Genomic DNA, 16,479 nt, shown 5'->3' with positions numbered 1-16,479 from the left:
ATTTCCTGAAAATACATTTTTTAAATCTACTTGTTGATTACATTTTTTTTTTCATTCATTGGCCTTAATTAGGACTTCCATTTAAGGTTTTAATATTCTAAGCAGACATAAATACAATAGAATTTCTGTTGGCAAATAACATTGCTACACTGGAGGAAGTGCAGAAACTCTCAAAAGGTTGGGACCCAGCAGACCCAAATGAGTGCAGGTGAACAGTGACACAGGATGAGCATACACCTGAAAATTTAACAAGCCCTGGTATAAGCCAAGGCCATGGGGTTGTGCAAGTGCAAGCCACACTGCACTGTTTTGCTTTCCTTGTCTCCTTTTTGCTAAGACACTAATCAGTGCTTACCAAAACACCATAAAGAAGCACAATGAAGTGTCTAAAAACCGACACATACTAACACGCATCATTGAGTGCATATTCTGTGGAGCTTTTGAATTGGCCCTACGAGGTCATGATGAAACATCGTCATCATCATCTTTATCATCATCATCTAATCCTGGTGTGTTTCTTGGACTGGTAGATTTTGTTTCAAAGACTGACCAGGCCATAGAAACACACTTGAAGATCGCCACAGTCTTTAAAGGCAACTCAAAGACTGTTCAAAATGAACTTCTAGGCTGCATGTTAGAGGTTTGCAGGGAAAATATATTGAAAGAACTGAAACAGACTGATTATGTTGCTGTTCAAGTGGATGAAACCAGTGACATTAAAATAATTCCCAAACTGTACTAGTTTTTTAAGTACATTGTTCCCAAAACTGGACGTGTTGTTGAGCGTTTTTTTGGGTTCACCGAGTTGAAACATGGAAATGTTGAATGTATTTCCACTGCCATTATGCAACAGTTAGATGCCATATTCACAGAGGAAAGTGAAAAGGCTAAAATAACTGCACATCATCTGAACGCACTTTTCAAATCATCTTACTAGAAAATGACTTCAGAGGAGAGAACCAGCAGGTTCAATAGCTTGATCTTCAAAAAATGTTTCGAGCTGCAGTCTGACCAAAAGAAAACCAAAAAACTGCCTGAGAAGCAACTACAGGTATTTGTACCTGTAACGGCAAGTAAACTGTAACGGATAACTTGTCCCCAGCACTGCTCTCTTATGGCTGTACTTACTACTGTCATAGATGGGTCCCGACAGTGCAGGCGGCAGTCTGAGTGTGAAGGTGCCGTTGTTATCAGGTAGGTAAGCTGTGAACATCAGGCGCACCACTGCCAGGTCAATGACTTTGGCACGCTGCTCTGCGGCTTTGTGAATGTGTTCTCTTTCTTCATCTAGTTTAAAAATACATAGGAATTTATTTAGTTGATTATGCTGAAAAGCTTCACAACAGACAAGAAAGTTAATAATAAAAAATAGCATGCATTACACATGCTTGACATCCAGCTTTGATACCTCACATGCAGCAATTCTTATAAAATGTGTGGAAATGTGCATGTTATGCTTAAAAAATTACTATATCTATGTAGTTATATTGGATTTTTTTGCATCTGTCTAACTTTTATGTTCAAGAGAGAATCTTGAGAATCTCATATAATTCTTTCAGTCAGTGGACCTTGTGCCAGCTTGCCTGTCAGTTCTTTCAGTTGGAATCCCTCAGAGTTTTCTTTCCTCCATCCTTGAACCATCCGCTCTTCTAAAATTTCAGCAACACTTCGTCTTGGAACGTGCAAAATTCCCAAGTTGGGAAAGCTTCAAAACAAACCAAGAAGTAAGATTTAAAAGGAAAGATCATTTCATAACAAGGTTTTTTTTTGTGGCTGCCAATATACAGCATACAAGATGATAAGAGAATTTATGAACAGGAAGATTTTGTATGAATCTCCTCCACGTGGTTGATGAGTTAATGATACTCACATCAGCGTAAGACCCCTACTTTGCGCTTGACTACAGTTGAATGGTTGGAAAAGTCTGGAATTCTTTAGTTAGCTACAATCGCTTTACAGACAGGGTTTTCATTGAAAATCTTGACAGCTCTTGGTTTCTTATTATATTTCCACAAATTGCTTTTTGCCCTTTTTGAACAGTACATTTAACTTTTTTTTTTACCTCGCAATCATATCATTAGAGTTGATGTAGACTTCACATATCCCATTTGTACACTGCTTGCCTACGACACTGTGCACATGAAGCAATGGAGGCTCATCTGTAGTGACACACTGGACGACAATTTTAGCAGGTCCAGTATAATTAAACACCTACAGAAACAAAACACAAATGTTAAAACTCAACCACCAAAAAAGATCAATTCAAGTCCTTCAACTATTTTTTAAAACAATTATTCACATTTGTGTGCCTACATTACCTTTTTTCTTTTTGATTTTACACCTTGTGGTACACAGCAGTTTTACTTTTTAAAATTATATATACAGTATATATAGCATAATCTTCCACGGAATATCATTTTTTTTTGCATGGATGTAAAATCCTTTTACCCAAATGTCCTTCGTAAAGAAACTTTAGAAGCTTGTCAAAAAAGCACTAGATGCTAGATTATAAAAATAGAGATAAAAATAGGTCAAGAGTCCCATTACTACTGACTTACTCTAAACTTTTGCCTAATATTTCTAAGATAGTTTGGAAACACTTGCGGATTCTAGATAATTAAAAACAAGTGAAAAAAGTATCTTAAGGCCCAAGTTGTGGCATTCAAGAAAAGCCCATTTGGGTGGGGCCCGACCTTCAAACTGTTTGCACACCACGCAGAGGGTTGCAAATGGTTGTTGTGCCGAAATTGTGCCAATTTGCCATATTCAAAACGTTCTTTTGCGCATCACAATCCATTCTGCACTGTGCAGAAATAAAATGTATGCATCGCGCAATAAGGGGGAGTGGCCGATAATATGCGTGATCCTGGTATATTCGAAGGTATGTGCCAAGAACAAAACCAGGTTTGTGATGTGCAAATTCTGTAAAAGGACTGCGTACACTACCATTCCAGCACCGACTACAAACAGGCAACAATGGGAAACGTGGGTAGCATGCAGCGTGTCCGACAACATGTGGATGTGAACGATACAAGGCACACCCAGCAAATTGAGCAAATCGTGTCCAGGTATGGTTTCGACTCATCTATGGCACATGCTGCATGATGACCTGGAACAAACCTACACAGTCATGCCATATCTGAGCAATTGGTAGTGTCTGGCTGTATGTGTATCCTGGCTACTGGGATAACCACGTTGCTGCGACGTGCTGAGAAACATATTAAATTCCCCAGTACCAGCGCAAACAGTGAGGAGATAATGCAAGGTTTTTTGCACCCATATTGCTATCCGGGTACCTGTTCCAGTTGTTCTGTTCTATCAGGATTCCAGTTGTATTCGGAATAGTGGGAAATTTTAATAGCTATTCCATGCCTTGTAAGCAGGGTATTCCAAATTAATCTGTCCCTTCTAGACACCTTATTCAGAAAACCTTTTTTTTCTAGACACACGAGTCATCGTTTTATAATCTATGATATATAAGATGACAGCTTGTGTGCCCAACAAAGCCTTTGCAAAAACTGTGCACAAATATATTAGTACAGTTTAATATATTAAACTGGTTGCTGACTATGCAATATCTTTTTATTTTATTTTTTTAAGATTTTTTGTAGATCAACAGTCAATACCTAATTTATTTATCATCCTTGTAGTCACATTGAGATTAAAACCTCTTTTATGAGTGAGACCTAGCCAAGCAGGTAGCAACAAGTCAATCGGACAACAAGAACAAATACACATTTAAAACAATAATCAAAAAACACAAAAGTAGACAACTATTTAAAACAATTACAACAGTCATGAAATCATGTAGTTTACTCTTAAATTGCAATAAAGATATCTGGGTCTGCAGCTTTAGTTTAGATTGGAACTCATTCCAGGACCATGGGGCATAATAAGAAAAGGATCCTTTACCAGCCTCAGTACGCACATTTGTGCATTACAGGTGAGGGGTGGGCAGCTGCAGTTAACATTTTCCTAAAATCAGACAGGTGATGCGATCAACCAATCAAAGACCTGTATTTTCTCTGCAGCAGTCCAATCATAAGTTAGCTGAGGCAGGACAAACAGTTCTGTTAACTGTAATTTTGGCCATTCTTATGCAGCTGTCCAGTTTGCTGAATGACTGTGTTGCTGTTCATTTATTGAAAAAATCATAGTAGGCTACAATTAACATTTTAGGAGTGTATTTAGAATTAATTACGATTCTTACCAAAAAATGGCATAATGAAAAAAATCCATTCCGGCGACACTCAAAACCTTACAAACTGGGCTTAATCATCATGAAAAAGAAGCAGTGGTATTGATGAAGAAAGACATTGCAACAGAAGCAACGTTATCCATGAAGAACGTTAAAGATGGTAAAACAAAAGCACTGGTATCCATGAAGAAGAAATGTGAAACAGAAGCAGTGGTATTCATGAAGAAGAAAAATGTGAAACAGAAGCAATGATATTCATGAAGGAGGAAGATGTGAAACGGAATCCATGGTATTCATAAAGAATAAAGCTGTGAAATAGAAGCAATGGTATTCATAAAGAAGAAAGATGTTAAAACAGAAGGACATTATTCATGAAGAAGATATAAAACAAAAGCAATGTTATCCATGAATAAGGATGTGACACAGAAGCAATGTTATTCATGAAGATGAAAGATGAGAAAATAACTAATGGTACTCATGAAGATAGATGTTAAAACAAAAGCAATGGTATTCCTGAAGAAAGGTGTGAAACAAAAGCAATGGTATTCATGAAGAAGAAAGATGTTGAAACAAAAGCAGTTATATTCACGAAGAAGATGTTAAGAAAGAATCAATGGTATCCATTAAGAGGATGTGAAAACAAAAGCAATGGAATTCATAAAGAAGAAAGATGTGAAACAGAAACAATGGAATTCAGGAAGACAAAAGATGAGATCAGAACTAATGGTATTCATGAAGAAGATATTGAAACAGAAGCAATGGTAATCATGAAGAACATGTGAAACAGAAGCAGTGGTATTCATGATGAAGAAAGACGTGAAACAGAAGCAATGGTATTCAGGAAGAAGAAAAATGTGAAACAGAAGCAATGGTATTCATAAAGAACGGTAAAGATGTTAAAATGGAAGCATTGTTAGTCATGAGGAAAGATTTTAAAACAGAAGTAATTGTATTCATGAAGAAGAAAGATCTGAATCAGAAGCAATGGTATGCATGAATAGTATCTTTAAAAAGAAGCATTGTTATTCATGAAGAAGAAAGATGTTAAAAGAGAAGCAATGGTATTCATTAAGAAGATGTGGAACAGAAACAATGGTAATCATGAAGGTAAAGATGTTAAAAAAGAAGCAATTGTATTCGTGAAGATGTGAAACAGAAGTAATTGCATTAAAAAAGAAAGGTAAAAATTGTAACAGAAGCAATGGTATTCATTAAGAAGAAAGATGTTGAGAAGCAATGGTATTCATGAAGACAAAGATGTGAAACAGAAGCAATGGTATTCATGAAGACAAAGATGTGAAACAGAAGCAATGGTATTCATGAAGACAAAGATGTGAAACAGAAGCAATAGTATCGATGAAGAGAGAGATGTGAAACACAAGCAATAGTATCGATGAAGAGAGAGATGTGAATCATAAGCAATGGTATGCATGACAAAGAAAGATGTTAAGACAGAAGCAGTGGTATTCCTGAATAAGAATTGCGTGAAACAGAAGCAATGTTAAGAAGCACTGGTATTCAGAAAGAAGGAAGATGTTGAAACAGAAGCAATGGTATTCATGAAGAAGAAAGATGCGAAACAGAAGCAGTGGTATTCATGAAGATGAAATATGTGAAACAGAAGCAGTGGTATTCATGAAGAAGAAAGATGCGAAACAGAAGCAGTGGTATTCATGAAGATGAAATATGTGAAACAGAAGCAATGGTATTCATGAAGAAGAAAGATGCGAAACAGAAGCAGTGGTATTCATGAAGATGAAATATGTGAAACAGAAGCAATGGTATTCATGAAGAAGAAAGATGCGAAACAGAAGTAGTGGTATTCATGAAGAAGAAATATGTGAAAAAGAAGCAATTGTATTCATGAAGAAGAAATTTGTTAAAACAAAAGCAATGGTACTCATTCAGAAGAAAGATGTTAAAACAGAAGCAATGGTATTCATGAAGAGAAAAGATATGAGACAGAAGCAATGGTAGGAAGATAATGAAACAAAAGCAATGATATTCATTAAGAAGAAAGATGTTAACAGAAACAATCGTATCCAAGAAGAAGAAAGATGTTAAATGGAAGCAATGGTATTCATGAAGAAGAAATGTGAATAAGAAGCTATAATATTCATGAAGAAGAAAAATGTTGAAACAGAAGCATTGGCATTCATGAACAAGAAAGATTTGAAACAGAAGCAATAGCATTTATGAAGAAATATGTTAAAACAACTGGTTCATTTGAAAAAGAATTCAAATAGGAGCAGACTTTAAATATACAGAAGCCATTTTTGGTTAAAGAGAGTACATTTACTTTAACTCAGTGGTAGAAAAAATGGTATATTTGGTTATTGATGAGGCACAGATATGAAAATATTATTAATCATATAAAAGAGCTTTGTTAAGATCAGTTGTAGATCAGTCACATGGTTCCAGTTTAAAAATGCATATTTGAACCAGGGCACCACTAGGAGGGAACTCCAAGATGTAACAAGTACTGGAGCTGCTGGACATGCTCAAGTCCTCTCTACATACAGGGAATGCCTTGGTCTTGCAATGTGGATCTCACTACATTACAGCCTCAAGCCCTATCTACATGCAGGGAATGCCTTGGACTTGCAGTGTCACTGCATTACAACCTCAAGCCCTCTCTACATAGGAGTGCCTTGGTCTTGCAGTATGGATATCACTGCATTTGTTAGTGAGACACTTCCTGGTGTTGATTACCTTGATGGCAGGGTGTGTGTTTTTATTTTGTCAGTGAAACCCTTGCTGGTGCTGAATACCTTGATGGTAGGGTGCGTCTTTCTGTTCCTCTCGCTGCACTCTCCTTGTATTCCTCCGTGAGTTGGGCCTTCACAGCTGTACCGGAAACGGAAACCCCTCTAGAAGATAGGAAGAACGTCGCACTCCACATGGAATTATACAGCGGTACTTGGAATCACATTACTTTGAGTTACTTATTGCAGTACTACTTTTAAAATGTAATATTGACAAGTAATCTCATTACTTTTCAGGACCAAAAGATGCACTCCTTGTTACACTACATTGAGGAACCTGGCAGCCAGTTTAGTTTGTTTCTGGTAAATGATTGAACACACATTGCATAGAGCTGCACCATTTCTTTAAAATGTCTTAAACAAAAAACACATCACCTGCATCAAATATAGGAAATATTTCTTCTAAATGTTGCTATCTCCAGTACAAGAAGAGGACTTCATGTGTTGTTATTTTTACCTGTATTTGTGTTTTTATTTTGTTTGATATTTCACTGATGATGAAAATAGAATGTTTAAAAATACAATGTAGCATTTCCTGTTTTTCAGGTGATCAGTTAAACATTTAGGAACACGCAGCGTAATAAATATCTTGAATACCTATTTTTAGAGTGTGTAAAGCTGTGAAAGAAATAGAGCCCTAGCAATAAGTACACTGTGGTGTGTTTTAGAATAATAATAAATATAAACGTAATCTGTATTACTTCTAATAGAAAGTAAATCAGTAGTTCTTAGCAAATTACTTTTTGGAGTCACCAGTGTCAGCAGTATATTAATTGTTCAGTAATATTAACATTCCTGGATGTTTCTAGTTATAAATTGTTTATTTGGTTCTTGTTAGCTTTAGTGTGAATGAAAGGTGTGAACAGTGGTACTGGCTGCATTCTTGTTGCCAGGACCTGAGGCAGAGGCAGACACTGGTGGATTGCACCACTGAGCCCAAATGAGCTCAACAGGGTTCAGAAACAAAGATTAAACACAACAATGTAGGTGATTCATGCAAGGTACAACCTCTATAGCTGCGTGACATGAACTTGAATAGATAAAGAAGTAGTACAGAACTGGATCTACGTACCTGCCTTGGCTGCTCAATAATTGTGATTTTCGGTTCCTGTGCTAGAAGAAAATGACAATACAAGTATCATAGAGTGTGTGGAATTTTCAAAACATGCAAGGATTTCAAATGGATTCCGAGCGTGACATGGATAAGACGCAATCTTTATTTCCATAGCTTCTTTTGTCAGGCATTGGACACTAGGGCCTAGATTAAACCAACATGTATGGCACCTCCATTGTTATACTTTAGATATTATATTTCATACCCATTATTATGTGTGTAAAAAAAACAGCAAACAATGATATTTACTATAGTGAGACAACTGACATTTCAAGCAATAGTAGATTAAAGCAGCCCTCTGTGCTGAATGCATGAATATTGAATTCTTTATGTATTTATTTGGCAGGGACAACGTACAAATTTTAACATTTATGACATGTCACAAGATGCATTACACCCAGATTTAGCTATGAGCTAAATTTTCATTGGCAGTCCCTGCACAAACACAACTACAGAAAATGGAACAGAAGAGAATATGATTACAGAAGAGAATATGACCGATCATCAGCTAATCGTATAAGAAGGAAAAATAAAATAGAAAAAGAAATATGGATATGGAGAGAGAGAATTGGCAGATAGACATATAAAGCAGACATAAAAGCAAATGAAGAATTAAAAACATTTACAATACACAACTAATATATAAAAATTTTATCTGAGCTGGGCTGAGCTGTGCTGAGCTGTGCTGACCTGAGCTGTACTGAGCTGAGCTGAGCTGAGCTGTGATGTGTAGTGCAGTGAAGGGAAGGCAAATGTCCAGCCTGACATCGGTGTACAGTAGTGTTTTGTTTAAACATTTTATTTTGGCCACTGTGTCTGTTTGTTTGTACTTGTTTGTTTATTTTTGTTTATTAAACATGTGCAGCCAATGCTTAAACTGTAGTTTCCAAGCCTTTGAGTCTCATTCCTGATGCTATTTTGTTACAGAAGGCATTTATTAACAATAAAACACACCTATTCTTCATTCAAGAACCACATGGTGATCTACAACTATGCTTTTATTCTTGTACCTCAGTATATCAGTTTAAAAAAAAAATTCAGCGAAAAAGGCACTTTACAGAGCATTAAAAAGAGACCAAAAAGAAAGTACACAGAAAGAGTACACCGAACTGCAAACGCAAGTCAAAAAGGAAGTTAGAAAGGCCAAGAGAGAAATAGAAATGAACATTGCTAAGGGGGATAAAACCAATTCCAAAATGTTTTTCCAATATTACAACAGCAAGAGAACATTCAAAGAGGAGGTTAAATGTTTAAGAGATACAAATGGCAAAATCGTAGAGGAAGAAAAAAAAAAGGCAAATATATTAAATGATTACTTTTCACAAGTTTTTACAAAGGAAGATACGGACAACATGCCCCACGTCATCCAGTTCCTATCCAGTTTTAAATAACTTTAGCATAACTGAGGCAGACGTGTTAAAGGGACTAGGAGCTCTTAAAATAAACAAATCCCCTGGGCCAGATGAGATCCTCCCAATAGTACTCAAAGAAATGAAAGAAGTTATTTACAAACCGCTAACCAAGATCATGCAGCAGTCTCTTGACACAGGGGGGGTACCGACAGACTGGAAAATTGCAAACGTAATACCGATCCACAAAAAGGGAAACAAAACTCAACCAGGTAACTACAGACCAGTAAGCCTGACTTCTATTATATGCAAACTTATGGAAACTATAATAAGATCCAAAATGGAAAATTACCTATATGGTAACAGGGTCCTCCTGGGAGACAGTCAACATGGTTTTAGGAAAGGGAGATTGTGTCTAACTAACTTGCTTGATTTTTTTGAGGATGCAACATCAATAATGGATAATTGCAAAGCATATGACATGGTTTATTTAGATTTCCAGAAAGCTTTTGACAAAGTCGCGCACAAAAGATTAATTTTCAAACTGAATGCAGTCGGGATTAAAGGAAACACATGTACATGGATTAGGGAGTGGTTAACATGTAGAAAACAGAAAGTACTGATTAAAAGGAGAAACCTGAGAACTGTGGTAACCAGTGGAGTACCACAGGGATCAGTATTAGGTCCTCTGCTATTCCTAATCTACATTAATGATTTAGATTCTGGTATAGTAAGCAAACTTGTTAAATTTGCAGACGACACAAAAGTAGGAGGAGTGGCAAACACTGTTGCAGCAGCAAAGGTCATTCAAAATGATCTAGACAAGATTCAGAACTGGGCAGACACATGGCAAATGACATTTAATGAAGAAAAGTGTAAGGTACTGCACACAGGAAATAAAAATGTACATTATAAATATCATATGGGAGATACTGAAATTGGAGAAGGAATCTATGAAAAAGACCTAGGAGTTTTTGTTGACTCAGAAATGCCTTCATCTAGACAATGTGGAGAAGCTATAAAAAAGGCCAACAAGATGCTCGGCTACATTGTGAAAAGTGTTGAATTTAAATCAAGGGAAGTAATGTTAAAACTGTACAATGCATTAGTAAGACCTCATCTTGAATACTGTGTTCAGTTCTGGTCACTCTAAAAAGTATTGACAGTGTCGACCCAAGGGACTTTTTCAGCCTGAAAAAAGAAACAAGGACCAGGGGTCACAAATGGAGATTAGACAAAGGGGCATTCAGAACAGAAAATAGGAGGCATTTTTTTACACAGAGAATCGTGAGGTTCTGGAATTAACTCCCCAGTAATGTTGTTATTTTAGTAATGCCTACAGAATGTATTTTTGTAATATGGCATTCTGGTATTTAACAATACTGGTTCAGGCAGTATTGTTAAATTCAAGTTGGAAAGAAAGTGATAAAAAAAAAGACAGTGGGACAGATGACGCAGTTAGTCTGTATTTAGAGCAATTACCGTTTTTTGACCATATATACGATACAGATATGCTTTAAAGTCATACATAGAGTAAGAAATACAGACAAACATAGGAAATAGGAGAGTTGTAACTGCATAAGACTTATTATATAAGATATAAGTCCTAGTTAAACTGAAGACTGTTCGTATGAAGATGTATGGAGTTATTGGTGCTGAACATATTGCTGTACAACAATGGAAGGATTATCCACCCTCTTGACTGCCATGGAAGTAATTAAATAAAATGTATTGTTTCTGAAGTTTGAGAAGTCTATATGCCTGGAATTATTCTGTATGAAATAAGAAGCGAAGCACAGTAACTGGACGATAACTTCGTAATGTATAAGCAACCTACTACAAACTCTGAAGTGGTACGTTTGTTTATTAAGATGCCACCGCACATTCTATATTTTATTAATTTGTCCTGGTGATGTATTTCACGCTTGTAACACATCTTCATGTGTTACAAATACTGCATGTATCAAAATCTCCACTTCCATATTGGTAAATTTCAGTTTTCGTTTCTGAGCATCCTCATCACTATGGCTAGTACCAGGCTGAGGTCTTTGTGTGCCATTAATTTTCTTTTGGAATGTGTAGCCTACACATGCGGGGTTGACTCAAACCCGCTATTTATTGTGAGAGATGTGTAATGCTCCACAGTATTGAACACGCACATTACGTGGCTTTTTACAGTTGGTTTTTCCCCTTTATAAATTTGGGCCTCAGTGAGCTGCTCATGCCTCTTTAAGCATTCTCTAAGCTAACAGCACAAGCCTTTGTGCCCCACTGCTCGTCCATTCCCTTGTGCCCCACTGCTCGTCCATGCCCTTGTGCTCCACTGCTCGTCCATTCCCTTGTGCCCCACTGCTCGTCCATGCCCTTGTGCTCCACTGCTCGTCCATTCCCTTGTGCCCCACTGCTCGTCCATGCCCTTGTGCTCCACTGCTCGTCCATTCCCTTGTGCCCCACATTCAATCACACGATTTCCATGATTGCACCTGCTTCCCTTTTTTCATATCTTATCAGGGATAGTGTAGTATTTATCTCACACCTCATTTTCTGATATCAACATAAAATGTTTGTGCAATTGTGATGAAGTTTGACAAACATTACTCGGCTGCAATATATTGTTGATAGTATTACATTCTGGGGCTATATGGGGTGTCTGTCTGTCTGTCCATCTTTGTGCCACACTTACATTTTTACATACATCTTATATTCGGCTTTTTAAATTGTGATGGAGCTTGGTATTAACATTACTGAGCATAATGAATTAGCAATTGTGTATACGGAGGTGTCTCTCTTTCTGTACACCCACCTGCCAGTATGTCACACTTAAACATTGAACTGTATCGTAAGAACAATTACGTACTGTAAATCACTCATTTTACTATACCTTAGCGTAGTACAACACCTAGTGACATCTAGGTCTTAAATACCTCTTACCCAATGCCCATGTGTTATTCTCTATTATTATGTACATACTGTTGCTCTAAGTCATGTAATTCTCATCATACTGATAAATCTCATTTTCATTCACAGCCCTGATGGACATACATGTTAGAATGGTGAAGTCACCTCAGCTTTTAAACTGCTGGGTTGTAAAGTAAGATAATCAGAAAAACAAGAGAATGGGTTTAATAAGTTTGGTTATTGCTCTTTTAAAATGTCCACTTACTCGAAGGAAGCTCTACAAAATTCATGATCTGTGTACAGAGACCTAAATCTGGGTCCAGCGGGCTACAGTCGATGCGATCCATCTAGAAAGTACAGAAGAACATCATTAGAGGGCTTCCTAGATACATTCAATAAGACATCCTGAGAAATGATCAGCTAAGAAACAAGCCATTTACATCTCTGGAGACCTGGGTTCAAACCCGGGGCTCGTGTTCACATCACAAAGCCTCCAGCGTACAGCAGTTTGTGTGAAGGGTCTCAGACTGAATGGCAGGGGACAGGGGGTCTACTCGGGGATCTGCTGTGGGAAGAAACCTGACAGTGTGGTTCAGTCGTATTAAAAAGGTAGTGTGTTAAGCCTTTTTGTTTGTGTGTTTGAACCTGTTTTGCAAACCGGTAAGCAGCTTACCTGTCCGGTTAAGTAGTTAGAATCCACTCTGTGTTTAGTTAGTGCTCAAAAAGAGCTAGGTGTTTATTTTGTGTATTAAAATAGCGCGTCAGCACTTTGAAATTCCATTTCGGTGTGCTGGGTCCGATTTTAAAGGGGCAACGAACCGTGAGTGAGTGAAGGTGCACGAACCGTGATTATATCATCCCAAAATATATATTATATAATATAATAGATTAATATATATATAGATAGATATATATTTATATATATATTATATTTTTTATATATTAAATCCATAATCTTAGATAATTTAGTCATTAGTCTGATGTTTTGCTATAACGACGTATTGTAAAAGTCACCGGAAGTGGCCTTCAGTATTATCATCATGTTATAATTTAAATGTAAATCTTTCACAGTTTAGAAAGTTAAACAGATAAAAGGGACCTCTACTATAAAGCGGTGTGTAATTCAATATATTACCATAACATTATTCAGCAGGTTTCATTGGACTTTGTGAAGCACAATGAGTTCATGGTATAGGGCCAGACTTGTAGACTAGTCTGTACATACTGTTGGTCTAGGTTAAGATCATCTGCTTTTTCTTCATGCTGATTATTTTGAATTCACAGCCATGGCAGGGATGTATGTTACTGACAGGCTTTTAGAATTGCCATTGCTTTGTTTATGATGAACAGTCTTTTAAAAACACAAGCAACACTTTCAAATAGGAGCTGCAAACTCATGTGCTCTCCAATTGAATGACATGTCCTAGCTCATTCTGAATGCATTTTCTATTATAACAATGGTGACAGATTGAAAATGAGTTCAAGTGGAAGACCATAGCAATGCAGAAGATCAGCCAATATATACAGACAGACCTTTGTCTACAAATTAAAAACATTGTAAAAATAATATTTTGCACTTTGAATAAAGTTTGGCGAGAGCTCAGACGCTTAGCTGGTTTCCGTTAATGTGTGTAATTCTGATATGGGAGAAAAACAGAAGTGAAACAAGCACTCAGGCACACCTGGGGTAACACCACAGAGCTCAGCATGAAACAGTCTCTGTGAGGTTAACTAAACTCTTAACCAAGGAAACATTTAAAACCCCCAGGAAACAGATGACCACAATCCATTTACTAGCCGTGCTGAATGCAGTGCAAAGTGGTGGGCCTGTCAAACTATATTATCTATGGAAACCCTAATTTTTGTTTCATTAATTTTAATAAAAATGTTTCTTATAAAATGACAGTAGTTCCTGGTGATGATGACATAATAAAACAAACAAATCATGGATTCTAATCTAAATGCATTTCACTGATTTCCAAAACCAGTTTTCTCTGCTTAATAACGGACAGCCAGGACTTCAGTATTAAATATATTTTTCGCAAAGTCACCACCATTACACTTATTTAATTTATTTAAAGAAAATCACAATAATATTTTGTGTAAGGTAACACATAATGAGGGACACTGAAACACCTCTTTAATATCATTAGACCTGCCCCACATCAGTGCACTGAAACAACTCTTTCTGGGCAGTCCATATTCAAGTACATGTTTGTCATAGTATACCTGACATGGACTGTCACACTTTATATGAAATATACTATATATATATATATATATATATATATATATATATATATATATATATATATATATATATATATATATATATATATATATATGACACACACACACACATTTATGCACATTAAAAAGATGTTGCTTTACATGTGTAATGTTGGGATTCTGAGGTCCTCCCACAACACGTAATCAAAGATCAAAGACAATGGGCTAATCTTAAACTTTTATTAAATCAGTGACAGCATGCTGTAAACCTTGATCAGCATGCCAGTAATGTGAGCTAAATCCCTATATAGCTAGCAAACACACCTGCTGATTGTAAATTACACAATACAACACAGAGTCTGTCCTTCATCACTTTAATGTGATGTGCTAGACTCTCAAAGCTCTTTACTACAAATTGACATTTTTTTCAGAAAGGGAAATTGCAACCAAACAGACATTTACTTAGGGTCTTGTAAGGAGTCTTTAGTTTTCCTTACACATTACAATTACAATTCAGTAAAAGAATAGCTTTTCCATTGAAATGATGTTAAAATACTAAGATAAAGAAAACTAGTTCAGTAAAAACAGCAGGTGTTAATGACAGGGCTTACTTTTTAAGCCTCTATTAAACGATGAACAAAAATGAAATTGATCACAGCTGCCTTACACAGTGAATCAGTGAAACCCCTCTGGTTTGTTCTATAAATACAGTACCAATATGTTTTTAATTTTATGCTGCTAAACGTCCCTTGGAAAATCCCTTAACAACCATATAGTTCCCATCTTCTGTAAAAGATCAGTGATGCTTTTATAGATGCAATTTCTAACTACAAATCATGCTTATTTATTTTTAGAAATATATCACAGAATATTGACAACAATATTGTAGAAATGTTGTTTCAAGCACAGCTATATCTTTGCCAGGAAAAGCTGTCTACACTTTGACTTGCTATGAAGTACAAACGTGTTTTCATTTCTTTAAAACAGCATACTGTACCTTCAGGCTTCTCGCAGACACACAATCTTGCTTCCTGAACCTGTTGTGATGAGTCTCTTTTGTACACATCTTCCTAATGCATCGATTCTGAAACTAACGTTTGAACAAACAGCGTGCCAGCTGTTTTTGGTTATTCAAAACAATTATCTGATGTGCTATTGGTTAATAAATCACACTGGACTGTTCCAAATGGATGCACATTTCCAACCTGGTCATGTCAGACAGAGCAAGATTCAATTCAATGTAAGAAACAAAAGAAAAACATTATATTGGTGATTTGTGATTTGAAATGCATGTATCCAAGATTATTACTGTTAATATTAATAATAGTACACTTAATTTTACTGCAGTATATTTGCTCAGTAATTCTGCAGTTTTCCCTGTGGTTAGAATATGACTTGCCAAAGTTAATTTTTTTTTATTTGCTTTATCGCATATCTGTGCTTTACCTTGCTTTCACTATAATGTATTACACTCTGGTAAACTATGGTATAAGGATACAAAAACAATAATAATGACATAACAAATGATACTCTAACTACTATGACTACTACTAATATTAGTACTAATTTTATTAACATTTACAGACTGAAAGAGCCTCATACACATTGTTAGCTGTTTGATTTTCAGAACCTACATGAGATCTGCTAGTCAGGTGTCGTGGAACTTTTCAGGTCCGCAACTAAAAGAGCCAACTGTACCAGGTGTTCAGAGATATAAAGCTTTATTAGTTTGCGCAAACGAGAACAGCTCAGCACATCAGTGCTAGGAAACCAAAGCAGTGTTCTAAAACACAGTTAGCATACAGTTTTTATACCTTTACAGAAAAAGGGGGAACAGCTTTTTACAAGGTAGTGAGAAGTCAACAGGAAAAGGGGTAATGCAATAAAAGTTTAGGCGGAATGTCATGTTCCTTTTGTCCTACCACC

The 16,479-nt window shown here is 36.4% G+C and overlaps 1 protein-coding gene across 1 annotated transcript in view; it reads right to left on the bottom strand.

Moving 5' to 3' along the window:
- LOC121324357 (nuclear factor NF-kappa-B p105 subunit-like) overlaps nt 1–15,623 on the bottom strand; it is a 94,301-nt gene extending 78,678 nt beyond the window's left edge. Inside the window, exons 1-7 of the mRNA XM_041266099.1 lie at nt 15,551–15,623; nt 12,590–12,671; nt 8,036–8,076; nt 6,970–7,068; nt 2,063–2,211; nt 1,584–1,705; nt 1,129–1,287 (exon numbers count right to left, since the gene is read on the bottom strand). Coding sequence (XP_041122033.1) covers nt 1,129–1,287; nt 1,584–1,705; nt 2,063–2,211; nt 6,970–7,068; nt 8,036–8,076; nt 12,590–12,671; nt 15,551–15,619 — 721 coding nt within the window. The 5' untranslated portion in view covers nt 15,620–15,623. The remainder of the gene's footprint in view (nt 1–1,128; nt 1,288–1,583; nt 1,706–2,062; nt 2,212–6,969; nt 7,069–8,035; nt 8,077–12,589; nt 12,672–15,550) is intronic.
- Between the last annotated feature and the right edge of the window lie 856 nt (nt 15,624–16,479).

Source organism: Polyodon spathula, chromosome 12, assembly GCF_017654505.1.
Source record: "Polyodon spathula isolate WHYD16114869_AA chromosome 12, ASM1765450v1, whole genome shotgun sequence".
Lineage (NCBI taxonomy): Eukaryota > Metazoa > Chordata > Actinopteri > Acipenseriformes > Polyodontidae > Polyodon > Polyodon spathula.
The sequence above is the reverse complement of the archived record's forward strand: the minus strand, read 5'-3'. Positions and strand labels throughout refer to the sequence as shown.